General features: G+C 38.6%; 1 protein-coding gene across 2 annotated transcripts in view; it reads left to right on the forward strand.

The window, feature by feature from the left end:
* Positions 1 to 24,899, forward strand: part of CDF1 (cell growth defect factor-like protein (DUF3353)) — a 98,206-nt gene extending 73,307 nt beyond the window's left edge. For both annotated transcript variants that reach the window (XM_089453233.1, XM_089453232.1), the window contains exons 5-6: positions 24,097 to 24,173; positions 24,350 to 24,899. In XM_089453233.1, the coding sequence (XP_089309359.1) occupies positions 24,097 to 24,173; positions 24,350 to 24,500 (228 nt within the window). In that variant the 3' untranslated portion in view covers positions 24,501 to 24,899. The remainder of the gene's footprint in view (positions 1 to 24,096; positions 24,174 to 24,349) is intronic.
* Positions 24,900 to 27,797: the final 2,898 nt, after the last annotated feature.

The following is a 27,797-nucleotide window of genomic DNA, read 5'->3' on the forward strand; positions in this document are numbered from 1 at the left end:
CTTGAAAGCAGTGGATACACTTGGAGAATACAAGGATGCACAATTTATTGGTGAGTTATTTATTAAAGTTATTGAAGATGTAGGTGTTGATTCTTGTGTGCAAATCATTACAGATAATGCACCTGTTTGCAAGGCTGCTAGCATGATTGTCGAAGCTAAATATCCACAAGTGTTTTGGACACCTTGCATTGTCCATTCATTGAACTTAGCACTGAAATCCATTGCTTCTGATGTGCTTTGGATTGGTAACATTATTGAGGATGCACGACATATCTGTAACTTTGTGCAAAATCATACAAATGCCCTCACTATCTACAAGGAGTACATCAATCTGTGATTGTTGAAGATTGTTGATACACGCTTTGCCTCTTCATTCATGATGTTGAAGAGGTTGAGGGAGGTCAAACCGCTCTTGGGGCCATGGTTATTTCTAAGTTTTGGTCTTTTTGGAGAAAGACAGATCAAGTAGCCTCTAAAAGAGTGAAGGACACAATGCTAGATGATGCTTGGTGGGAGAGGGTAGATCTAATTATTCAGATCATGGACCCTATCATTTCTTTGCTTCGATTTGTAGATACAGACAAACCCATCCTTGGAGAGGTTTATGAGGGATGGGATTCCATGATTGAGTCTGTAAGGAGCATTTTTCTACAGAGTGAGTGCCTCGAGTATGAGACATCACCAGAGGCCTTCTGTGGTACTATACAGGATATTCTTGTCAGCAGATGGGACAAGAATTGTACGCCTTTACATTGTTTGGCTCACTCATTGAACCCAAAATACTACAGCGATGATTGGCTGAATGTTGGGCCTTCCCGCAAATTCCCTCCTCACATGGATGGTGAAATCTCACAGGGGAGGAAAGATGCATTCAGGCGGGTTTTTCAGGATAGAGCATTGCTTGATGAGGTGGAGGATGCCTTTGCAGAGTTTTCCACTGGCATTGGTCGATTTGTAGGATATGATGTGATTAGAGATAGTGGGGCTAAGAAGCCCTATTCTTGGTGGGCAAATCATGGGGCAACAAGCCCTCCTCTTCAGTAGTTAGCCATGAGGCTCCTTTCTCAGGTGACTTCATCCTCTTGTTGCGAGAGGAATTGGAGCACATATGGGAATTTGTATAGTGTGAAGAAGAGCAAGCTTGAACAGTCTAGGGCAGAGACAATGGTGTATGTGAACACCAACCTTCGTCTTATTTACAGGTAGAGTGGTTAAGGGGAAAGACAAAGATGTGGGATGTCTTTCCTGATGATATGGGTCTGGACAACAGTGTTGAGTTGGCATTGGCCAACATGGATCTCAATGATCCAGTGCTAGAACCTGTTAGATTTGATGACGGTGATATTTTAGAGGGGTCATCCTCCACACCAGTAGATGCAGAGGCGACTATGGATGCAGAGGAGAGCAGTGGTGACCATGGTGATGAGGACATTGATGCTGATTCTAATGATGATTATGAGGATTGATGACTCATGAGTCATGGGCTACCTATTGCCTTGAGGCTTGTATACCTGTAGTTGTTTTATATTTCCTATTTCTATTTGCCATTGGCATTGCACCAGCACTACCTATATAACACATTTGGATTTGATGACTTAATGAGAAAACTACAGCTGTCAGTGTCTTTATCTTACTATCTTGTAGTTGTAAGTTGTCTTTCATTTATGAATCATGATTTATGTGACCACTGACATGTATTTGAATTTTGTATGTACTATGCATGCTATAGATGAAGATCTATGTTTGAAATCAATGAATTTGTATCATTAATTAGAATTTGTGTAAGAAATATCTAATTTTTAATATATATATATATATATATATATATATATATATAATTTTTTTTTTAATAAAATAATATATAACGAATCCTACGTGTCCTGTTCCGGGGGGTCAACGTGTCCAAATCCGACACTCGAATGCTTGTATCCTACGAATCCCGAATCCTTGTGTCAGGTGACTTAGGCCTTAAGCATAATTTCTACACAGGCAAGAAATTGGTTTCTTAAGGGACAACGGAACCCATTAAAAATATTAATTATTTTAATAACTCCTCATCTGGGTGGAATTTATCCAAACGATTTTCGGGTTCTGGAGATCTTATGTGTTCTAGCCCCTCCCCCAGATTTTGGAGCTAGAGCACATCCGATGCTACCCAAAATCAACACTCCTTCTTAGCGAGGAATGTGCTCTAGTAATACTTCCCCATAGAAGCATTACACTGATCCACTGCGTCGGTCCTCTGTGCTGCTGATGCTTGGCTTGTTGCCCTTCATCCACTGCATCGCTGCTTCCTGTACTGCTGCCCATGACTCTGCCACCATCACTACTACATATGTACTGCAACTCCCTCTCAAAATGCTGCATCATGCTGCCCATAGCACTGCCACTGCTAACTGCTGCATTGCAACTCAATTGCTGAGAAGTAAGCAACTGAAGACTCACCCAAACAATGACATCCTGGTCAGTATGGATGCCCCGTGATGCTGAAGCTACCTCTGCTACTAATCTGTGCTGACCCTTTGTTGCCACTGCGCTACTGCAAACTGCTTTGTGCCTCTTGCACTGCTACAATATCCACTGTGCTGCCTCAAACTTTGGCACTCTAGCAATGCCACAGTCACTCCATCACACCTTGCTCCAACCGATACCCGTCATTATGCTATTGTCGTTAAGGGCTCCCGTAGTTGTATGTGATCCAAGAGATTGGGCACTTCAAGGATCCTGCCCTCTACATGTAGTCCTCTCGACTACAACTCCATGTCGCCCCACCTTTTCTCCAGAGGCACATGAGCACTCATGGCACAATCGTCATCCTCGCCTTCCTTGTCCGCTTTTGCTGGAGCAACCTTCGATTTAGAAGCTTCCCCCTTGCCCTTCTTCCGGGGGCATTGAGTGGCATAATGTCCTAGCTCCCCACAGTTGAAGCATCTGACCTTGGTGATGTCCTTCTTCTTTCTCTTCTACTGCCCTTGCTGTCCTACTGATGCGAGAGCTGCATCCTCCTCCTCCTCCTTCTTGACCCGGGGTCCCTTGCTGCTACTCCTTGTCTTGGTCATCCTCCTGAGCTCTTCTTGTTGAAGAGTTGCTGACATCTCCTCCCAACTGGGAAGAGTCGCTCTGCCCAAGATACTTTGGACAAAGGTCTCCCAGTCCTCGATGACTGCATTCAGGGCAATCCTGACCATGAGCTTAGGATCTGGTGTAGACCCCACAGAAGTCAACTGTTCACGAATCCCTTGCAACCTAAGAAGGAAGGGATCGATATCTTCTCCCTTCTGCATCTAGTACTGTCTCAGCTGATTTTCTAATAGCATCTTCCGTTTGACGGAAGAGCCCTAATACAAGGTGGTCAGTGCCTCCCACATCTCCCTCGCTGTGTCCTTCTCAGCAATGTGTGGTACTACATGATCTTTGACCCCGTCTAGGATCCTGCACTTGGCCTTAGCCTGGGTCTCCTTGTACTTCTTCATCGGATCAATGTCGACCGACACAACAACTACCTTCAATGCATAGTCCTTGATGCAATATTTGTCTAGTATTGCCAGGATCCTGGCCTTCTAGATGACAAAATTGGATGCTCCATCCAATGTGTCCTGATCCCTAAACCCATTCATTGCCATCTCTGCTCAAAAATAGGATTGGTTCTCTACTCCCCCTCCTGCTGTCAATCTAGCAAGACTTGGATATGGATTTCTTTGGCGCTAGAAATCATCTAAGGAGCAAGCTCCTCTAGACTCCCTCTGAGTCCTGATTTCCTTCATGGAAATCCTCCTACCAACTGTCAAATCACTTCCTCTCCAATCCCCCTTTGCTGTTGCAACCCGGATCTAGATTTCTTTGGCTAGAAATCTGTCAAGTCAGTGACTCCCTCTACCTCGATTCTGTCTCCACATACACCGTTCTGTACCGATAGAAACAATGTCCCACCAACTCCTCAAATCGAATTTGCTCTGCTTCCTCAGCCCCGACAACTGATTGATTCAAACCTCTCAAGCTCTGTGTTGGCGTAGAGAGCTGACATAGTCACTGCGTGGGCTCCTCTCTGGCTCTACGTCACCCTCCGTAGGCTCGAAATGTTGACGCAGGCACTGGGTGAGCCTTTGCATCACTCCTCTGGCTCTGCGTCACTCCTACAACTTCTCATCTTCCTTTGAAACAATGCTGTCACTCGGGACAACTGCTTCTCTGCAGCAAATTCTCTGGGTTTCTTGCTGGTGTCTTCAGTCTCCTATGATCTGCAATGCTCTGATACCATGTGAGAATTTCTGAATCTACACATCAAAAATCCTATTGAAATCATTGGTTTATCATCTCCTACTTGTTCTTTACATTTAACAAGTTATTTAATTATTTAAACAACGATGAAAAACACTATTGCAACCTACACATACATACAGATCGTGAACTGAAACAAACTGAGACAATCACACAAGGGACATTGTTATTTTTGGACAATAGTCCCCGAAAAAACCCAATGCGGAAAACCGGTGCAACATATAGAGGGTTTGTATTATTAAGCAGATTTCTAAATACAAGTAGGGTGCCAAATCCAGCTCACCCAACAGAGAATAAGCCTGACAGAAGTACCTCTATCCGGAGACAGATATTTTGACAATTCCAGCAACTGGATGATCAAACCCCACAAATGACAACTGCTGTTCCCAGTGCTGGGAAACGATGGCTGCTCCAAGCTTTGCGTTGGAGCTGCGTCACCCTCCCAGTGAGCCTCCCTTACTTAGAATTCGATTTGTTGAACTGCTGCTCTCTCTGCCCCACAGAAAACCCCAACGCTGTCTCTAAGGCACTGTGTCAACCCCTCTAGCTTCTGCGTCACCCTCTTTGGAGCTGCGCTATCTCTCTTGTTGCTGCGCTGTCTCTCTGTGATGTATCCTCGACCTTGGACTGGAGTCCCTCTGCCGAACTACCCCTCTGTCACTGCAGCTCAGACCACTAGCTCAATTTTCTCAGCAAATCATGCCTCAAAAAAATCGAACTCTTTGATCTCTTGGTGTATCTCCAACTGACCCTCAAGCCGTCTCTTATGCTTTTCTTGTTGATGAATCAACGACCGTGATCTAATCTCTAATCAATGGCTAAGATTAAAACAGAGTTGATCCTCGTCACTTAGAACCTTCTCATCCATATTCTTATTAATACACATCAATATTTTTATTGTCCCAAGTTTAGACTTAGGAACCCATTGAAAATATTAATTATTTTAATAACTCCTCATTCGGGCGGAATTTATCCAAACGATTTCTAAGTTCTGGAGATCTTATGTGTCCTAGCCCACAAATTTCGGAGCTAGAGCACATCCGATACTACCCAAAATCAACAGTGGATTGTCATCTACATAGCAGGACATATCTCATCCTTTTTAGGATATTTAGACACTTAGGAGCTCGTTAAGATTAGTGCTGCAAGATCCAACCCCCCCTTCGACAGATTAGAACCCAGAACTGCAAACCATGCGGACCCGTGAGCGAACTGTGAACAGGTATTTCAGAACTGCACTTCATGCAGAAAATTGTAGTTCCTGGACCTGTTAGAAACTTAGAAATGTGATGGTTTTGTTCGCAGTATGGCAAGCTGAACCATGGTTCTTGTGCAGTTCTAGAAACCTCTTGCACGGTTCCATATGTCTTTTTTTTTGTTTTTTTCTTGACTTGTGGTTTAAGTGGGGCTTGGGGCGAGTCAAGGGAAAGGGAGGATGAGGTTAAAAGGCCTCTTCCCCCTCTCTTTTCCTCATTCTTGCATCTTTGGCTTGAGCTTGGAGAAGAGAGGAGAAGAGACCTTGGAGAAGAGAGAAGATAACAAGCTTTTGAGATCAGATTTGTGAGAGGTTTGAAGATAGAGCAAACGAGATCTTGGAGGAGTGGAGGAGCTTGGAGGAGTGAAGAATGGCTACCATCTACCTCAAGTTTTGAACTTCTAAAGAGTTGAAGAGGTAAGTGCAAACCCCAATTAACTCCCTCATTTTCTTGTCATTATTGTTTGTATTTTTTCTCCTCCTATCTTACTCTTTCCCATTCTTTCTTCTTGCTCATTTTATTGCAGGTTGTCCATATAAAATGGTGTTCTTTTGGATTATCATTCCACTTTTGGTTTTCATGCTGTTGGCGGGGGTTAGGCATAGAAGGTAAGAAATGGAAGTAGAGGTTAGTGGTGGCACTAAGTGACCCAATGTATGATGAGGAGGAAGGGTTTGAAGGGGAAGGGGAAGGGGATGAAGAGGGCACTGAAATGTAAGGGGAAAAAGCTGCATTGAGACCCTTGTGGAAATTTGTGACAAAACTTGAGGGGGGGAGGGGAGAGGTGGTGGAACCCTCAAATTTTTATGCCATCAGGATTGTCATGGAGTAAAATCTTATAGGGGTTCATATACCCATGTTAGGAGGCATTTTTGTGGGGTAGTGGACAATGTTGAAAATAAGGGTGCCACAGGGATCTTAGTTTTCCCTATGGTATCAATGGAACAAAGACAAAAATAAATCCAAATAGAGGAGGTTGCAAAAAAGAAAAGTAAGAAACAAAAACTTCAGTTTGATGCATGTGCAACCTCTAGATTTGGTGGCCACACCTCATCTCCTCTTGGTACTTATGGAACCTCTGAATCTAGAAGAACAATAACATATTTCCTGAATATTGGTGGGAGGGATGATGTGGATGCAAAAGTGGTACAAATTCTTTTGTGCTTGCGATATACCATTCAATGTGCTTCGCTCTCCTTATTGGCATGATTTGGTTAAGGCCATCAATGAAGTTCCAAAAAGATACAAGAGTCCCAACTAGAACTTTTTTGTTAGATAGAGAAAAATCAAAGATTCTTATAGCTTTGACACAATTTACAGATGAGTGCGTGGATTGTAGGGTACCCATTATATTAGATGGTTGGACGAATGTTAGAAACCGACATTTGATAAATGTTCTTGGTGTTTGTGCTAGCGGTGAAATGCTTCTTGCAAGTCATGACTCCTCCATCACCGCATCTTCTTAAAACATTGCAGATTTCCTATTGAAAACAATTAATGATGTTGGTTCTAATAATGTGGTTCAAGTGATCACTAATAATGCAACAAATTCTAAGGGAACAGGGAAAATCATTGAGCGGACTATCGCTGCCTAAATCCACACCTGGGTTGTGGAGAAAATCTTTAGCTCCACTTGGTGTGGCCTTGGGGGAAAGTCTCGAGTTGAGTAGCCGTCACTCAATTCTCAACTCCTTCATCTAGGCTAACTCCTAGTGAAGCCAAGGGGGGTGCACCCTATGAGACAAAAAGTGACTAAGGATTGACTTAAGCTAAGTTAAACTAAATCAAGTTCTAGGAGTTGAATGAGTTACCCAAGAAGCATTCAATCATAAGCAAATTACAACATGTTCCTCAAAGCATGTAAATGATTTCACAAGTAAATAACCACAAGAATCATGATCATTCATAAACAATAAATGTAGCAATGATAAGAAAATTGAATGAAATGCTCACAAATGATATAACCAAATAGAGACTAGTGCCATGTAAGATAGCTTGGAAAGCAAATGATCAAATCATGAGATATTACTTGAAAAGTAAAGACTTGGAAGCAAAATGCTTGAAGTAAATGTACTTGAGAAATGAAGTGCTTGAATGTAAATATACTTGAACTTGGAATTAAAATTGCCAAAAGTAAATGACCATGAAATGTTAAATGGCAATGAGATAATGATCAAGTACAAAATGCTATAAAATGAAATGTGATGGAGTGTACGTGGTTGATTTTAATTAAAGTTAGATTTTCACTTGGGTTTAAGTTAATTTAGTGTGTGCATGTTGATGATGATGATGATGAGCATCCGCCATCAAAAGATGGATGCTTCAAAGTTCATACAATTATACTTCATAATTGTATGCTTGACTCGGGAGCTTCTACTAATATCATGACATTGAAAGTCATGCTTCAATTGGAAATATAAATCACGAGGCCATATAAGAATGCTTGTGGTTTTGTTTGCAAGTCAATCTCTGTTTATGGTCTTATCAAAGATCTTAATTTTTCTTTGGCTATTAACAAAAACATTTTGATGCTTATGGATGTTGTTGTTATTGATGTGCCTGATGTTTGTGGGATGTTATTATCAAGGAAATGGAGTGCCTCGTTGGGTGGCCAATTACAAATGGACCTATCATATGCCACTATTCCCAAGCCCGATGGGACCCCCTTCATTCTCTACGGGGAACCCCAACTCCCAAATCATGTGGAAGATATTGACCCTTGTCCATATCTGAATCATCAACATGAGACCATGAACCAAAACCACTCGGGTAAGTCATCTAAGATGGCCAAGCCTCCCCCTTCTCAGGAAGTCTGCCATATCAAGAAGTCAAACCCAAGGTCGACCATTCCTAAGAAGAAATGGGTCCAAAAACCAAAGAAAGTTTTCCAAATAGGAGATCTTGTCTTGGTTGACAAGGACCTTGTTCGCATTGAGATCCACGGGAAAGTGGGTGTGGGATAATTTTATATTGCGAAGTGCAAGAGAAGAAGACCTAATCCAAGAAGGAAGAAAAATCAAAGTTACTGGACATCTCTCTCACACGTGCGAAGTCTGCTAGGGTTTCTGGACTGAAGTTGGGGGGCCGAAATTTCTGAATTAGTTGCAGGTCCAAAATTCTGAAGCTGGGGGCCAAAGTTCTGGATTGAAGTTGCATTTGAAGTGTCGACACTTGGAAACTTTGGCAGAGGTCATCTACTTGAAGGAAGGGTTGACTTGGTGACTGGAGGAGGTCTTTGTCTAGGTCTAAAGGGTCTTGGATTGTCTCATGTTTATTTGAATCTACTAGTGGAAGAGTTGGACTGGGTTTACCCCTGGATAGGGGTTTTTCCCTATCTAAGTGCCTACATATTGTGTCTCTTGTTCTTGTGATTCTCATATACATTTAATTTGGTAATTGATTGATGTAAGACAACATAATAAAGAAGTAAAAGAAGGAAACACAAATCACAAGTAATTAACAAGAAAAAAGCAATCAAACCCTAATACCTACATGCATTGATTTCTCAACATGGTATCAGAGCGAGGTTCGTTTTCATGAGGATAAAATAAGGTCACTAAGGTTTCAAGACAAGAAGAGGAAACCAAAGCAAATTTTGGGCAAATCAATAAGTCCTATACATGGTCATTAGGTTGCAAGGAATGCAAAGAAGTTTCAAGAGGTTAGAAGCACTGTTTCAAAGGTCCAAATAGGTGAGAAGACAACACTCCCAAGGTTGAGCTCCTTGAGCTAGAAATAGAAGTCCTAAGCATCATTCTTGTAATCTGAAATCACTCCAGAAGGGTCCGAAATTATGTTATCTCCACTTGAAAATGTCCAAACTTGTTGAAGGTATTATAGGCCATGTTGGAAGGATTGTCATAAGGTTGTAGACACCCTAGAAGAGGAGCCAAAGGTTTTGAGCATAAGTGCATTTAAAGTTTAGCCACAACTATCTTGAAAAGGAGCCAAGATTCCTCTTACAATCCTACGCATAGAAAGGACCATAGACCAAATTGTTTAAGCTTATTCTAGAAGACTTGTCATCTATCTACAAAAGGAAACGAGTGTATTCACAATCCTTGGATCAAATTCACAAATCCTATACCTATACTATACAATGACTTAAAGGCTGAGGTACCTGAACTAAAAGGCGCAATATTGTGGTAATCATATTCACATAATCCGAGTTTAACAGTAAAGCTGAAGTCTAGTCCTGTACATTAGTGTAGAGGACGAGAAGTTGTGGCAAAGAGGAGACTATTATGAGACTTATATACACATAAGTTGAATAGTGAGTTAGAAGGTCGACTTTTGAAGATTGTCTACAATTCTTTTACATCATTTTGAGCATGTCTATATAGTATTTGAAGTCAAGACAATGTGACAAAGGAGAAGCTACAAACATCTAACAATGGAGCAACAATACTTGTTCAAAGGCAACAGTACCTATGCGAGCGACTCATGACTTTGACATCATGGAAAGTCTTTCGTTTTGAAGATTATGACATCCTTGAACAGTACCTATGCGAGCGACTCATGACTTTGACATCATCTTGGTTCAAAGGGAACAATACCTATGCGAGCGACTCATGACTTTGACATCATGGAAAGTCTTTGCTTTTGAAGATTATGACATCCTCGAACAAGCCTTGGAACAATCTCTATGATCATGAAGGATGGAGGTACATAATTGTGAGGTATGTATAGTATATTCTTTTGTTAAGAATCTAACATATTTTTAGGGTTGAATTGGTTCTAGGGTGTGTAGTTTCCATTGCTTTAATATCTAGTATTGTAAAATGGTACATGAGAAACCCTAACCATATGGAAACCCTAACCCTAACTTGCTTGTTCCCTCATAGAAACCCTAACCCTTGATTTCTAGGGTTTGTAGGTAGTCTAGGGTGTATAGTAAACCCTAGTGATGATTGATGAAGATGATAATTTGATTTTTACTAGATCTAGGGTTTGTACTTGGAAACCCTAGGATTCCATCCTCCATTGTTCCATGGAAACCCTAGATTGTTGAATTGACATCATGCTTTTGGTATCACATATTTTGCTTGGTTGTATTTGTCAATAAGTATTGTAGGTATAAAGATTATGGCTAAATTCAGAGGGAGCACTTCAAGGAAAGCCTACAAGGTTTGTAAAAGGAGCAACTCAAGGTATGTCTAAAAACCATAAGATTTTGTAGCTAAACTTCATTAAAAGATATGATCATTTTGAAATTTGTCTTGTATTACTAACTTTCTTATGTTTAGGGTTTTGAATCATAAGGATTCTTGTTAGGGTGATTAATCATTAGATTGAATCTACCCTTATCATACTATCTCTTGTTTGATCATTTTTGGTGAAACCCTAACCTTTAGGGTTCACTGTAAATCCCTAGCCTCTTGATGCTTAGGGTATGTTGACAATGAAACCCTTAGTCTACTTAGGGTTTGTTGATAAAGTCTAGAAATGTAATTTTATTCTTGACATTTATGGTTTGTTAATGCTATAAAACCCTAGCCTTTTAGGTTTGTTGATGATATCTAAGTTAAATAATAAAACTCTAGATTTTAGGTTTTGGTGAATTTGGGTGTATGAAAACCTGGGTGTGTGAGCTTCCGCATGATTGAAACCCTAGCATAATAAAATTGTTATATATCTAATCTTTGAAGTTAGATATGTGTATCTAGGGAAACCCTAGTAAGAGATTGTTATAAGATTGATATGAATTATTAACTTGATTTCTGATATAGATGATTTAGTTTTATTGACGAAATCTTGTTAATTTTAGGTATGTTCTATGCTTAGAGCAATTTATTTCAAATTTCACAGTTAGCTCAATATCTTTTCCAGATTAGCAATCACATTAGCATTAAAGTAAATTGCAGATAGAACATAAACATAGATTGCAGAAGACAAGCCAAGACAAGCCAAGACAAGCCAACACAAGATGTGGCACTAGCCAGGGACAAACCCCAATGTGGGGAAAACCCTTGATCAATTCTTCTTATATGTTCTTCAATAGTTCAACAGAGAGAGAGAGAGACAGTACATTTACAACAGAAGTCAACACTTTGACTTATCTTAAATAAGAGCATAGATCATCTCTAAGTAGATGATACATGAGGTAGTTGAACTTAGTTGAAGACATGCTGCTTCAACTGATTCTCCCAGGTGACTCCATCACCCATCATAGTGTTGCACCTTGTCATCATGCTGCACCTCACTGTGCTACATCATGCTGCACCCATCATCACTATGCTGGACCTCATTACCATGCTGTACACATCATACTACTGCACCATGATTGCTTGCTGTCCTATGCAAGCACCATGTTCTTGCTGTCCCATCTATCATGCTCCATCATGATTGCATTTTCTGCTGTCCCACTGTTTAGCTTTGCTGTGCCATGTTATAGCTTGCTGTCCCGAGTACCAAGCTCCAACAAGCACCATGTCCTACTGTACCACTTACCATGCTGCTGTCCCTTGCAACACCATGCTGCTGTCCCACTGTTTAGCATTGCTACTGCTGTCCCAATGTGCTTTTGCTGCCACATGTCATTGCTGCTATTATGCTGCCCATGCATCTTGCTGCACTATCACATTAGTATGCATTCAAACTTCATGGGTCACCTTGCTGTTGCTGCTGTCCCGTTGTGCCATCATTGCACTATGCCATTGTACTACTAGCACTGCTGTCCCACTGTAATCTAAGCTGCTGGTAAGAACTTCTTGTGACAGTATATAGAATCTCCTCATAAATGAAGAGACCTCTCCAATGACCCAACACAAGTAACCATACTTCTGCACTTCTGTTTATGGGCAATGTTTTGGTCACTGGTTAGGGCTCCCACAACCCAATAGTCATGCCCAAAACACCTTAACTTATACGGCCTCCTTTCCTCTTCAAGTTATGTGACCTTGCTATTTGAGGAGGCACCTACAACTCTATGTTTGTCCCACAAAATAGCACTTATAGGCCTGCAGCCTAGTCACAACAGAAGGCCCCTTTACTCAACTATTACAGGAGATATCCCTGCGTTTTCTTGCCCAGAACAGTCCCAAATTATGGCAGCCCTCAACAAGGTACTTCGTCCCTCCTTCCAGTACTCGGTCATCTGACTAACGTCTTTACAACCCCTCACTGGTCTGACTTCATTACTGCGTCTAGGGCATGTTGTAACTCTCCTTGACTACGGCTAGGTATAGCTTGTTAAAGCCTCCTCTATAGCTGCACCTAGGGCTTGTAGTATCCCTCCTTGATTGCGGCTAGGTACAACTTCTTAAGGCCTCCTCTATAGCTGCGCCTAGGGCTTGTAGTATCCCTCCTTCTTGACTGCATCCTCTAGGTTATGCATAGAAGCTAGGGCTGTGCTAGGACTGCGGCTAGGGCAGATTGTTAAGCCTCCTTTTCTCCTGCGTCTTAGGGCTACTTCCTCCTAGATTTCTCTCACACTAAAATCCAAAACAAGTGGAGAGAAATCAGGAGTGAAGTGTGTGTGAAATGACTTTCAAGTCATTTCCTTTTATACTAAAACGTTGAGCACATGTGGGGTTTATTTGGTTGCTGGCCAACCTTGATGAATTGTCTTATAACACAAATAAATTCATAACTCCATGAATACTTATTGGAATCAGATGATCTTTAGATCAATCCTACACCTCTTGATGAGAGGGATCCAAGAAAAATATCAGCTGCCATAGATAAGATGACCCACATGGAGTTTGGCCCTAGTTGCCAATTTTAACAAATCTAGGGTTTGTAACAAAACCCTAGTAAAGCTTGACATTGAAACCTCAGATGTAAAAATGTTGTGATTGGATTACTATCTTGATTTAGTTGCTAATATGTAAGGCTCTAAGACTCGATGATGGAGTCTAGGGTTTGCAATAGAAACCCTAGCAAGTTGTTGAAGTCCAAAATATAAATGATGTAACTCTTGCTGACTATGAACGTAACTAGGTTTAGGTATTTGATGTGTAAAGTTTGATTATTTTGATGCTTCCATTGTAAATGACATGATTTTGATATAGTTGATGCTTCTGTATATTTATACTTGGTTGTACTTTTTGTTAAATATTTGTAGGTAACATACTCTTCAAGATGTTCATGATTAAAGATGAATAAGCATGATGGAAAAAGGGAGCTGTAAGAAAGATGATGACATTAAAATGAATAGATGATCTTGTTGCCATAGAAAGGATGATGTTCCTAAAGGAGTGAAGCTTTGAATGATCAGAGAAAGAGCCTGTGTGACTGAAAGAAAAAATTTGTTGATAAACTTTTTCACGAGTTGAGAGGGAGCTTGGTTGAAAAGTTAATCTCTTAGAATTAATAACTTGATATAAAGATTGTAAGAATGATTTAGATCAAAGAATAGCTAAAGCACTACAGAGAGGTTGTTCATGATTAATGAAGTTGTAAACAAAAACTTGGTTACGTTGAAAACTGCCGAGGCTAAGTTTGGTGTTGCTGGAAAATTGAAGGAAGCTTTCGACGAGATGTTTTTGGATAATATGATGATGATTTAAGCAACATCAGAATAACTAAAGACCCCGAAGGTTTGTGATATATATATATATATATATATATTGAAAGTTTATTATTGATTGGGGTTGTGATTGTGTAGGATCTCTCCATGAGAAGGTTAAACGTTTGAAGCATGCTTGGCTTGGTGGATATATCTGGTTTATTTGATAAGGAGAGATGAAGCATCTTGGAGGACATCTGGCTGGCCTGTGATGATGTCTAGATCCTGAAGTAGGGAGGGTGGAATTGGTCATGGAGTTCTGACCTTGGATATGCACCTAGATCCCTGGGTTGGTGTTAGAGCTAAAACCTGATGGTACCTAGAGAGGCTAAAGCTTGGAACACACTTTAGTCCCCCCGATTAGATACCTTATTCAGGTATCTAATTTGTAGCATTGTGTGTGCTATGACTCTTCATGGAGTATATCATTTGAGATCTTTTTTTAATATTTGTGGAAAAACCTGTGAACAGTTTTTGAAACCAACGTTTCAGACTAACTTAGTGAGTCCATCATCAGGGCAATGTGATTTGCATTTTGAGAAGAGAGAGCGTGAATTCATGGAGCTATTAATAGTTAATTGAGAGAAATGTTTGATGTCGTCTTATAAATGACTAACTAATTATTATAATTATTATTATTTTTTAAATCTATTTTTGGTTTAATTAGTGATATTGTAAATATATAAACCATTAGATAGATTTAAAAGTCTATCATGCTTTGTTAATTATGTATATATTTAAATTATTTATTTATTTTTTTGAAAGTTTGTTAATTACTCATTAAATTATATATATATTTACTGTTTTTTATTTTTATTTTATTTAATAAAGGTTTCCAGGTGTTACTTAGTTTTAGCCCGTCATCTCTGTTCATGTTGTTGGAAGATTTTTCAATTTCAATTGCCTCTTTCACCCTTCTGTTTAAATAATGGTCTTCTTTGTGAATTAATTTTGCTTGTTCCATATAAATATAGTGTGAGGAAGAACATGCATGCTCTGCTAGGCTTGATTTTTCTGACCTATTTCTTGCAATATCATTAATGTGTTCTTTTAACCTTATGCCCAAGGATCTCCCTGTTTCACCTATATATACTTTTCCACATGAGCAAGGAACATAGTATACTCCTTTGTGATTTTTTGGGTCTATTAAGTCTTTGGTAGAATCAAGCATGTTTATGATGGTGTTTGGGGGAGTGAAGGCGACCATGATGTTATGTTTGGTGAGAATTCTAGCAATTTTCTAGGGGTTAACCTGTTCTAGGGTTTTCAAGAGTTTTTCTTTTTTGGGTTTTGATTGTGGATTCTTTAATTATTTTTTGGATAATGTTTTTTTGATAACTATTGTTTATAAAGACCTTGTAGAGATGGTTAAGTTCTTCCTCTAAATGTTTGAGATCAGAGATTCTAGAAGCTCAGGTAGCTAAGGTTTTGATGACACAGACTTTTTGCTTCGGATGGTGGTGGGAATTTGAATGAAGATATTTGTCGGTGTGAGTTTGTTTCTTGAAGACCTGGTGGCTTAGTTTACCATTTTTCTTGGTAAGGAGGACATCTAGGAAGGGGAGTTGGTTGTCTTTTTCAATTTCAATTGTGAATTTTATGTGTTCAGAGAGGCTGTTTATGTGTGATAAAAATTCATTAAGTTTATCTAAACCATGGCTCCATTTAGCGAATATGCCATCTACATATCTTTTCCATTCTTCAGGGGCAAAGGGGAAAGACCTAAGGGCCATTTGTTCAAATTATTCCATGTATAAGTTGGCAATTATTGGTGATAAAGGAGAACCCGTGGCAACACCATGAGTTTGCTCATAGATTTTTCCTTTGAAACTGAAGTATGAAGACTTAAGGCAAATGCTTACGAGTTCCACAGTTTCAAGGTCCGTGATTTTCTTTAATACTTCTATGGCTTCATCTACTGGAATCATAGTGTAGAGTGAAACGATGTCAAAGCTAACCAGGAGGTCATTGTCACTAATTTCTAGGTTTTTAATCCATTCTATGAAAGAAGAGGAGTCTTTGATGTAAGAGGGGGTGTTACCGGATAAAGGCTTAAGTTTGTTGGCAACCTATTTAGCTAACCAGTAAGTGGGTGATCTTATAGTGTTCACTATGGGTCTCAATGGAATTCCAGATTTGTGGATTTTAGGCACACCATATATTCTAGGGATGATGGCGTTATTAGGGGTTAACCTGTTCTTAATAATTGATTCAAGAGAAGAGTTTTTGACTTTGTTAATAACTTGGCGAAGGATTTTGTTGCTAGGGTCCTTGTTAAGTAATCTATAACAACCACTGTTGTTAAGGTGTTCTTCCATCTTATTATCATAGTCTGCTCTATCCATAATAATTGTGGCATTTCCTCTGTCTGCTTTTAAAATTATAATGTTCTTGTTTTTTCTGATGTTTTTCAAAGCTTTAGATTCTTCTTTGGAGATGTTGCTAGGAGGAGGTCTGGCATTTCTGAGAATTTTGGAAACATCCTATCTTATTTCTTCTGCAACATTTTGATCTGTGTTTTTGATAATGACTTCAATGTTGCTTATGATATCATTTACAGGAATTTTCGCTGGAGATAAAGCAAAATTTAGACCTTTTTCTAGCAGCGATTTCAGGTTATCATCTAATATTAGTTTAGAAAGGTTGATTACTGTCGGGTTTCTGATTGAGTTTTTGGTTTTGTTTACTTTATTTGCTGAAGTATGACGAGCGTTCTTGATGTTGTCAATGGAGGCAGCGTGGGATACTTCATTAATTTTCTGCGATAAGTTATCTAATTGTGCGTTGGAATGGTTTGGGGGGGAGTCGGTGTTGGTGGCAACGTGGGTTAAGGGTGAGCTGCAATCGCTGGCTTTTTTCTGCCAGGAGAGATTGCTAGGATCTAGATCGCCCAGGAACTGCGGTGCTATGGAGCAACTGTTGGCTTCTTTCTGTGTTGTTGAGAAAACACTGTTGTCAAATTGCGTGATGGAGAGAGCACGGGTACCAGGGGTTGAATGGTATTGTATTGAGAGGAATGTTTTGATGGGGAGTCCGAGTTGGTGGCAGCGTGGGTTACTACCATGTTGGCTGAGGGTGAGCTGTAATTGCTGGCCTCCATCTGCGTGGAGAGATTGCCAGATTGCATGTAGGAGAGTAGACTGTTGGAGAGAGCATGGGTTTCATTGTCAAACTGATTAAGGAGTTGTGGTGTTATGGGGCAGCAAGTATCGGTGGCTGGGTGTGTTTTGGGGGGCGAATGGTGCTGGGAGGGGCTGTGCGTAGCTTGGTATGAAGTTTGGTGGTCTAACGCAGAGTTGGAATGTGAGTTGGGAATTTGATGCGCCAGAATTGTGGATAGATTTTTGAGTCTATTTTCTCTGTTATTGTTGAAGCCAATGTTTCTTAGAATTTTTAGTTTTTTGGTTTTCTTTGCGGATGCGTAATCTAGAATTCTTTCAGCTTTGGCGAAGGTGAGGGCATCTAAATTCTGCCAAAGATCAAAGCAAAGAGTTGATGATAGCTGGAGATGCAAACCTAGAAGTTTTTCAGATGTTTTGATTAATCGAAACTTGGAAAATTTGATTTCATTTCTGATGAGGGTTTTACTAAGTTTATTGAAGATAGAAATGTTCCGACCACGTTTAAGGGGATGGCTACATTTGGCGAAATTTGGAGTGAGGTTTTCATCTCTACATTGTTTTAGAAATATGAGATTAGATAGGTATCTAGCTCTTGAAATTCTCAGCTTCTCAAAATTTAGAGCATTGTTCATTATGTCCCTTCCATGGTGGGACTTAATGGTGTTAAAGAGAGAGTCCATATAGGTTGGTAGAATTTTTAATATTTGTGGAAAAACCTGTGAACAATTTTTGAAACCAACGTTTCGAACTAACTTAGTGAGTCCATCATCAGGGCAATGTGATTTGTATTTTGAGAAGAGAGAGTGTGAAATCATGGAGCTATTAATAGTTAATTGAGAGAAATATTTGATGTCGTCTTATAAATGACTAACTAATTATTAATTTTTTATTTTATTTTATTTATTTATTTTAATCTATTTTTGGTTTAATTAGTGATATTGTAAATATATAAACCATTAGATAGATTTAAAAGTCTATCATGCTTTGTTAATTATGTATATATTTAAATTTATTTATTTTTGAAAGTATGTTAATTACTCATTAAATTATATATATATATTTACTATTTTTTATTTTATTTAATAAGGGTTTCCAGGTGTTACTTAGTTTTAGCCCATCATCTCTGTTCATATTGTTGGAAGATTTTTCAATTTGATATCTTCCATGTACTTCTGTATATATGTAATTATGAATACCTCCCTAGTTAAGAGGGAGTGTTGCAGAATGTAACTAGTGTCAGTCTTCATAATTGTATTTGTCAAAAGAAAATTTATTGTAAAAGAAAAATATTATTGAAGCATGGGTTTCATGCTCTTTCATTTATTTTCTAGGTCATAGCCTCCATTGAAGGCTTCTAAGTTTTGTCAAGAGCCAAAAGAGTCATTGTCACATTTATTAGACCCTTCTTGGGTTTTTGTTTCATGTAAAAAACTTATTTTTTAGTCAAAGTAGTGATTTTGTCCAAGTGAGCCCTGTCTTGGAGAAGTCGGCCCTATTGGAGGCAATTCGACTTCATGGAAGCAATATAAATAGAGGGAGCTCTTTGAAGCACACTCACACAAGTTCAATTTAAGTAGAGAAAGAGGACGAAAAGGAGAGCGAAGTGCAAGAGAAGACCTAATCAAAGAAAGAAGAAGAATTGAAGTTTCTGGGCATCTCTCTCACATGTTCGAAGTTTGCTAGGGTTTTTGGATTGAAGCTAGGGGCCGAAATTATGGATTGAAGCGACATTTGAAGAACTAACACTTGGAAACTTTGGCAAAAGTCATTTACTTGAAGGAAGGGTTAACTTGGTGATTGGAGGAAGTCTTTGTCTAGGTCTAAAAGGGTCTTGGATTGTCTCATCTTGATTTGAATCTACTAGTGGAAGAGTTGGATTGGGTTTTTCCCTGGCTAAGTGCCTACATCTTGTGTCTCTTGTTCTTGTGATATTCATATACATTTAATTTGGTAATTGCTTGATGAAAGACAACATAATAAATAATTAAAAGAAGCCAACACAAATCATAAGTAATTATCAAGAAAAGAGGAATCAAACCCTAATACCTACATGCATTGATTTCTCAACACAAACGTCACATATTTTGTCTCTATTGGTTTGGAATCATGGTTTTAAATCTTAAAAAAAGTTTTTTTCATTAAAAATTATTTATTTCATGTATTTTTTTAAAGACTAGTTCATTGAGATCTGAGCAGTGTCGGTTTGACCGGTTCTAGTTTGAAACCCAGTTTGATAGGTGGATTGGTCTGGTCCAGTCACTAGTTCCGGTTTTGAGTACTATGGTTACATGCCACTCTCTCACTCAAGCATTGGGGCTCAAATGTGATGTGCAAGCTCTCCCCTATCATCATAAGGATGACCATCATCATTTGGACTCCAAAGAAGAAATGCCCATCAAATAGTGTCTAGGCCAACTTGTGGGCATCTTGGGTCCACTATGCACATCATCAATATCTCCAATACCAAACTTTGTGTGCTCAACATTTTATCATCTGGGGGTACCTCAGAGTGTCAAGCATCAAATGGGGTCATCAAGTAGCGCCACACTTTGCGCTGGATAGGGAATTCTCCATTAACATGGTCATATTCTCTATATGGAATGGGTAAAACAATGTCTACAATGCTGTAGTAGGGGGCAATCATCTCAAGAGGCCTTTGCTGCTGTGTTGAAACCACCTAACATAACCATCTCAAGATCAAGTGAAAAGCAACAATCATTAGGTACAATAACCATAGTCATCATAGTGGACCATATGTATTGTTGGTGGCACAATAATACTTCACACAAAGCTCACCTTCAAATATATAACTAGATCGAGTCCCGTGAACAAGTTACCTCCCTATGTCAGGGAAACCGGTTCTAGTTTGAAACCCAGTTTGATAGGTGGACTGGTCTGGTCCGGTCACCAGTTCCGGTTTTGAATACTATGGTTACATGGCACTCTCTCACTCAAGCATTGGGGCTCAAATGTGATGTGCAAGCTCTCCCCTATCATCATAAGGATGACCATCATCATTTGGACTCCAAAGAAGAAATGCCCATCAAATAGTGTCTAGGCCAACTTGTGGGCATCTTGGGTCCACTATGCACATCATCAATATCTCCAATACCAAACTTTGTGTGCTCAACATTTTATCATCTGGGGGTACCTCAAAGTGTCAAGCATCAAATGGGGTCATCAAGTAGCGCAACACTTTGCGCTGGATAGGGAATTCTCCATTAACATGGTCATATTCTCTATATGGAATGGGTAAAACAATGTCTACAATGCTGTAGTAGGGGGCAATCATCTCAAGAGGCCTTTGCTGCTGTGTTGAAACCACCTAACAAAACCATCTCAAGATCAAGTGAAAAGCAACAATCATTAGGTACAATAACCATAGTCATCATAGTGGACCATATGTATTGTTGGTGGCACAATAATACTCCACACAAATCTCACCTTCAAATATATAACTAGATCGAGTCCCATGAACAAGTTACCTCCCTATGTCAGGGATGGTTGGATAACCCCATTAGGTCTTTCAGGCCCCCAAGGGGAAGTGATAGGTCCCAAGTTAGCCCTTTAATCCATAGGTGTGCGTGAAATGTTATTTTTTGGTAGCTCAGAGGTACTTCTGCATTGATGATGCCTAGCATGTAGAAGTAACTGAGCATATTTCATTCTCTAGGCACTTTATTTTATAAAGTTAAAAAGTGACTTTATGACTTCTGGTTACTTTTGAGAAAGTACATGGTGCACTTTCTATTATTAAAGTGACTTTATGTGTCATAAAGTACATGGTACACCTTATATTATTAGTCACTGTAGTTTAAAAATTTAAAGTTGCTTTATGTCATAAAGTACATGGCACCTTTTATGTTATTAAAGTGACTAGGAGGGTCAATTAATGGAAAGGGGGACTTGAGGGGTTCATTGTGAGATTAGATCTCCACCATTGATCAAGAGAGGCTAAGATATAATCTCAGCAATGATCCTAGGGATAGGTTTTTCTCTTTATTATGAGAACATAAAAGGGGGAAAGGCACTTTGAGAGTCATTCTTCATGTGTGAGATTGAAGGAGAGGAGGCTGGGAGTACAAAATACCAGCAGGAGAGTACATCAAGTGAGCAACAAATGAGCAAATATAGGCACGGTTTTCTAAGAAAGGAATTGGCATGAAAATCATGGAGCCTATCAGCATTTATTGCAGCTGAGTTGGTGAGTTTTTCAAGGAAGACGGGTCGAGTTTCAGTAGCTTTCAGACTGCATCAATTGTTGTTAGACAACAGCATGTTTTCTAAGAAAGATGGGTGTGGAAATCAAGGCTGCCCGAGCACAATCTGAGCTGATTTTTTGAGTGTCTGCATGGATTTGAGCAGAACCTGGGTGTGCAAATTGAGGCATAGAATTTTTGTGGGTATGTCAGCACGGATTTCAAGGCAGATTCAGGCATGAATCTTTTGTCTGAGCAGAAATTCAAGGTGCTGTCAGGGACAAATTTCAAGGCTGTCTGTGCACAGAAATGAAGGAGCTGCTGAGGAATAGCTACAACACATTTCCCAAAGTTTTAAACAAAATCAGAGAGATAAGTTTATTGTCTTGCTGTTATTTAATGCTGTAACAAATTTCTCTTAAGAAAAATAAAATCTCCCTTCCTCATTGGTTTTCCCTTCGGGGTTTTCCCAGGGTCAGCTTGACCAAAATTTGTGTCCAAATTTCATGAATTTTTGTGTGATTTCTCAGAAAATGTGAAAATTAGAGTAAATCTCTTTTGTTTCCTTTTGAGATTTACTTAATGAAGTTTTTTGTGATTTCTCAACAAATGTGAAAAGTAGAGTAAATCTTTTGTGTTTCCTTTTGAGATTTTTATTCAAGTTTATATCAACTTCTAAGCATGATGGGAAGGGCATTAAACTTGATGTGGAAACCAAACTTGAAACCGGGAGGGATTTACAGTGCAAATTTTCTACATGAAATGATGTCAAGAGAGTGGGAATGACTTCAGGGCAGGATGCCATAGCCAAGTGACCAGCTAAGCTAATGGTGGTTCTACACCCTGAGTGTATAGGATGTAAGGAGGGAACAATTGTGGAGGCATGAGGTACCCCTTTTCTTGGCCTGCTTTTTCCACCTCTTTGTGTTCCTTTTACTTCTTTATGATTTGCTTTGATTTGGGTGATAACTTAGGAGCCCAAGCTTTCTTTTTGAGATTTAGCATTTAATTCCCCTTCATAATCAGTCAGTTTAGTCCTCATCTGGGTTGGGACAATATGTAAGTCCTTTTATAGATGGAGCATTATGTCTTCGTGGAACTATGTGATCATTAATGAGGGGGGTAGAGCTCATGTTAGGCTTTTGCCCATGCATTAATCAAATGTCCCAACCATATTTCGCATTTTATCTTTTTCTTTTATTGTGGCTTTCTTATGCTTTTAACTTTATTTTCGCTGCGTCAACTTCCAAGCCAAAGATTTCTAGCGCAGACTCATGGTTGAGGATGAAAAAGCGTCAATCCCCATGACCAATGACCACCAGCCCGAAGAATGAAGATGGAATAATGGGAAAGATGGAAAGTGGTATGGAATATTATGGACACACTATTTCATTCAATGTACCCCTAATAGTGTCTTTCCTAAAATCCTAAGGCCTCAGAGGAGGTCCCACTAGACTAGAGTCAAAGACTAACCTCCCAAGTGAAGTGAGGGAACAAGAATACAGCCAAGATTGGTCAATCAACCAGTTTGTCCCTTGATCCATATTATTATGCCCAAAATATTAAGTGAAAGCACATGATTACAGTTAAAGTACCTGCTGATGGATGGCCCACCTTCCTTCAAGAAGGAATGCCGGATGGGAAAGAGAAATATGACCCGAGCGAGAAGTGGAAGATCTTGGAATCATGTCATGTGCTGATCATATAGAGCTGCTGACTGGTTGGGTGTTCAAGGAGGAGAAAAGTTTTCTCTAATGGGTTAACCCACTTTTTGGTGGGTAACAGTGCCATTAGTTATGAAAGCTCCCTATATTGTGTGGATATGAAGATCTTTTGATGTGACACTGAAGTAATCTTTAATTGCTGCCAATATTTTGTCAATTCCCAAGTTAGCTGAATCTTGGAAACTGTTAAAAGTTTAGAAAATGGCACTTAATTGTTTTTAGGAAACGGGTCTATATATTTTATATAATATGATAGATAAGCTAATTTCACTCTCTTTTGGGTTACCTACATTCCTGAAAGGGAGAGACATAAGCCAGAAGTGCGCTGCTATTCCCTGACCAAGTGATTGGGGGTAAACTTTTACCTCTGAAAGTAGGCTGTGTAATCATACATACCCATATCAATTTAGTTACTGGCACAGAGTTCTAATTCCTAAACAAGTTGGTTGTTCTGGATGGAAATGTAGTGTGTTCTAGTTGTATTTCTAGATTTTTTTTGACTTCCAAGTTCCGAGTTCACAATTTTTTATTGTTATAAATCAGAGTTTATTAAAGATATATTTTCTGGTTGAAATCACCCCATATCAAATTCTAAGTTGAAATAGAACATTCTTATCTTTCAAAATTCTGCTAGAAAATAGCAGCAGTCATGCCGCGGATGTTAAAAACTTAAAACTTCAAATCTGGTAGAGGGATTGTTGTGTTAGGGTGCTAGAGAAGTGTTTCGTCAATAAGTTTATTTTTCTGGAGGGATAGTGTTTTAAACTTCCATTGATTATAACAGTGAAAGACATTACTAAGTTCCATGAAAATGTGGTGACCATAATCAAGTACTGGTTGACTGAAATAACCAACTAATATTGCAAAAACAGAAAGTTGCTGCATTCCAGACCAACTTCATTTATAGTTCAGTGTGCTGCGTCTTTAAAGGCTTGTACTGGTGTTTATGGTAGATTCTAGAAGAACTTCATTCTCAGATTTATCTTGTTTTTGCTGGTGCTTTTATAGGTTGCAGTTTCCCTGGTGGCATGCATATATTTTCTGAATGAGAAAGTGAAGAGTATCGGAAGAGCTTGTGTCCTTGGGTAAGCTGCACTTGTGACGTCCTGCTAGAGTTCATTTGATTGAAAATCAAGTCTGCTGGTCTACAAACAGACATTGATTGCAATGTTATGCAATGGATACGCTGAGGAAAACTGTAGTGGGATCTTTCCTAGGGCGGTGAGCATTATTCATTCATAAACTTTCTTGTGATTGACAGGTTTGGAGCACTTGCTGTTGGGTGGCTGTTTGGTTCTTTGGTGATACCGGCAATCCCTTTGTCTCTGCTTCCTGTGACCTGGACTGTTGAACTTGTTACATCTCTTATAACTTACGTTTTTCTTTTTATGGCCTGTACATTTTTGAAGTGAAGACCATGCCATGGAATTGATCTACTCCTTCGACTACTGTCACCTCCAAATGGGCAGGTTTACGGGGAAGTTATACCAGTTTTCAATTTTGCATGGAAACGGTTTGGCATACTGTTTTTAACAAAATTTTGAGCTTGTAAAAATAAGAAATACTCCCATGGACATGGTAGTAAGTTGGTGCCCATTTTGTTCTCAAGAAAATTGAGTTCATTAATCCTGCTGGGCTTTACTATATCCCTTTAGAGCATGACAAATCCGCAACACACGCTTGCTTGTCTGCTGTTATTCCAAATGAATGACACTCCGTGTTTGCGAAGGAAGATGGTCGGCAATTTCATGACTTATTCATTCTGGTTTATAAATGAGTTAACAGAGTAGTGTAACCTATTTATTCAACAATTAGGGCAAAATCAAGCTACATGATTTGCAGGAAATTTAATCCTCTGAATTTGTTATTTTTTGTTAAAATTTTGTCATCAACATCTAAAAATATTATCGACAGGAAAATTGAGCAAATGGTACATATTACTAAATTATATTTGTGCTGGACTTTATTAACCAACATTATTTTGTTGGACATGAGTCTAAGCATGGGAAAAGTTATTGGCTCTGAAAAAAGTATACACATGTAGATCCATATTAGAATACTAGGGAGTCATGGCCTTATGCTAAAGGTGTCCAAGTTGAGATAGACATGGTTTTTATTTCAAGTTGTTTTTGTAAAATTTTCGCAAAATGTTAATGTGAGATCTTGTACCTTCATTTGTTGAACAATATAGCTGGGCGCAATATGTGTTTAGATTTAATGAATTTGCAGAATGTTACTCATTTTTTTTGGTTCTCTTTGTTATTGTATAATTCCAAATAGAATTTGAATAGCCAAGTGCAATGCTAGGTTTATTATATTGATTTTGGTACGATATTTGCAATTTTCTGTTAGACGTGTAGATTCTTTGATTTAAACTTTACTTTGAAACTTTTCAAGCATATGGGTGATATTTTATTATTTGGTTTGTTTTTGAGATTGTATTGGGTTCAATTAAATTTGGAAAACAAAATGCTAGTGCAAAAAAATATATAACAAAATTCACAAAATAATTTAAGCAAAACTTGTAAAATCATATTTTTTTAAAAAGATAAGTAAAAATGTTTTGTTTTGTTGAGCTTTTTTTTTGGGTTTTGTTTTGTTTTATTCATTTCAATTAATTCTAAATATTATAAATAATAATTTAACATTCTAAATAATAGAAGAATGCCTTCTCTGAAAACAAAAAACAATGTTCCTTGAATATGATTGCAGTGTTCTTAACAAAACTTTAGTTTATGCCTTTGGACCAAATAATACCAAGGTAGTATATTGCAAACTATAGTTCCTTGAAGATGATCGCAGTGTTCTCAACAAAACTTCAGTTTATGCCTCTGGACCAAATAATACCGAGGTGGGCTATTGCAAACTATAATATTTCAAAAACTTAATTGTCCTTGAAGAGGCCATTTTGAGTCACCCTCAATCGTTATGGCTTCATTTGGATTTTAGTTGGAGCATGGGAGCTTTTGGTATTTTGAGTCATGCTATTACTAGGTATTAGCACACAAGTTTCTATCATAGTAAAACATTGATTTGAAGACTTGTAACATAAAAATGAAGTGATAACTAATGGGAAATCAACTCAAGGTTTACTAGTTGATTGCCTCTTTGTTTGGCATATGCTCCCTCAATCTCTATGGCTTCATTTGGATTTTAGTTTGAGCATGGGAGCTTTTGATAGTTTGAATCATGCTATTACTAGGTGTTAGCACAAAAGTTTGTATCATAGTAAAACATTGATTTGAAGACCTATAACATAAAAATGAAGTGATAACTAATGGGAAATCAACACAAAGGTTTACTAGTTGATTGCTTCTATGTTTGGCTTAGTGCTCATTTTTGTTAAAATGGTGTACCTAACTTGTCATGCATTGAAAATCATCTAAAATTTGAAAATTAGCACAAGAAATAAACACACAAAATGGGCCCTTGGCATGTAATTAGACATCCAAGGATAAATATGATTGGTTAATTATAAATAAATGTGATGATGTTGTTCAATAATTAGGAAAATATTAAAGAAATAAATAAGTGAATGCACTCTAAGTGAATGATAAAATAAAAGTAGAGGCAAAATATGTCGCTATATAGAACATGAAATAACGTGTTCGTGATCTGGAAAGCTAGAAGAAAAGTATGGTCGAATTACGTGTATGTATTCACTAAAGACATCATAGGGAACTACATGTATGTATTGACTAAAGACATCATAGGGACAAGATATATAATGGATCACGATAAAAATGCTTCACATAGAGTATAGATAGAGATAAAAGAAGAAAAAAATAATAGAAATGAAGCTTTGTTAATTACTCAAAGAAATTTTGCAAAGTAATGGCCATTTGACTTCACTTTATAGATTTCTCATTGTAAAGGAGATGTCAAGCCATACAATATGCCTTAGCTCAAGTCATGATGAGGTGAGGTGAAGTGAAAGACATTTCATGCATCTAACCAATTCTTCTGGTTAGAAGCGAGGACTAGAGTCAACTGAAACTAATTCAAACCAAACTCTCCCAAGCACCTAGATAGGAATGAAGAGAGGCAATGTCCATGGTTTGGGTTTGAGTTCGGGTTCGACAAGGATTATGTTCGGTTTGAGTTTGAATTTTTTGATGAGGTTCACCATTAGGTTTTGTGTGTGTGTGTGTGTGTGTATATATAATGAATTATAGGATAAAATAGTAAGAAATGAACATCAAAATGTTATCACGGACATGGAAACTGCAAGGGTAAATTACAAGCTTGAGTTGTGACATGAGGTTATGAGTTTGGACTTGGTCAATGGCTATGAGGTTTGCCGAATCTCAAAATTGTTTTAGGGTTCACCAAAATTCAAACCTCAAGGTTAAAGTTCGACGAACCTTGTGATATAGAAGGGAGGTGATCTGGAGTTAAACTTATGCATTATCTCTAGTGGAGTGTGGTGGAGAGAGAGAGAAAAGGCCATGCACAATAGTTTGACCCTCTCCTCTCCTTACATTTGGAGTGAGGTGGAGCAAAGTGGACAAGAGCCATGCACTCTCTCCACTTAACCAATGATAACTCACTTGAATCCATCAAGGTAGTCTCTTGTTCATGCACATTGAACCGAATTAAAGTGAAACAAACTAAATTGGATTGAAGTGATCTAAACTCAATTGAATGGAATTCAAGGTGAGTGAACCCTAATTCAATAAGGTGTCTTGAGAAGAAATGGCAAATTTGCT

Source organism: Pinus tabuliformis, chromosome X, assembly GCF_031772625.1.
Source record: "Pinus tabuliformis cultivar Carrire ecotype Pingquan chromosome X, CPIR1, whole genome shotgun sequence".
In the NCBI taxonomy this organism is placed as follows: domain Eukaryota; kingdom Viridiplantae; phylum Streptophyta; class Pinopsida; order Pinales; family Pinaceae; genus Pinus; species Pinus tabuliformis.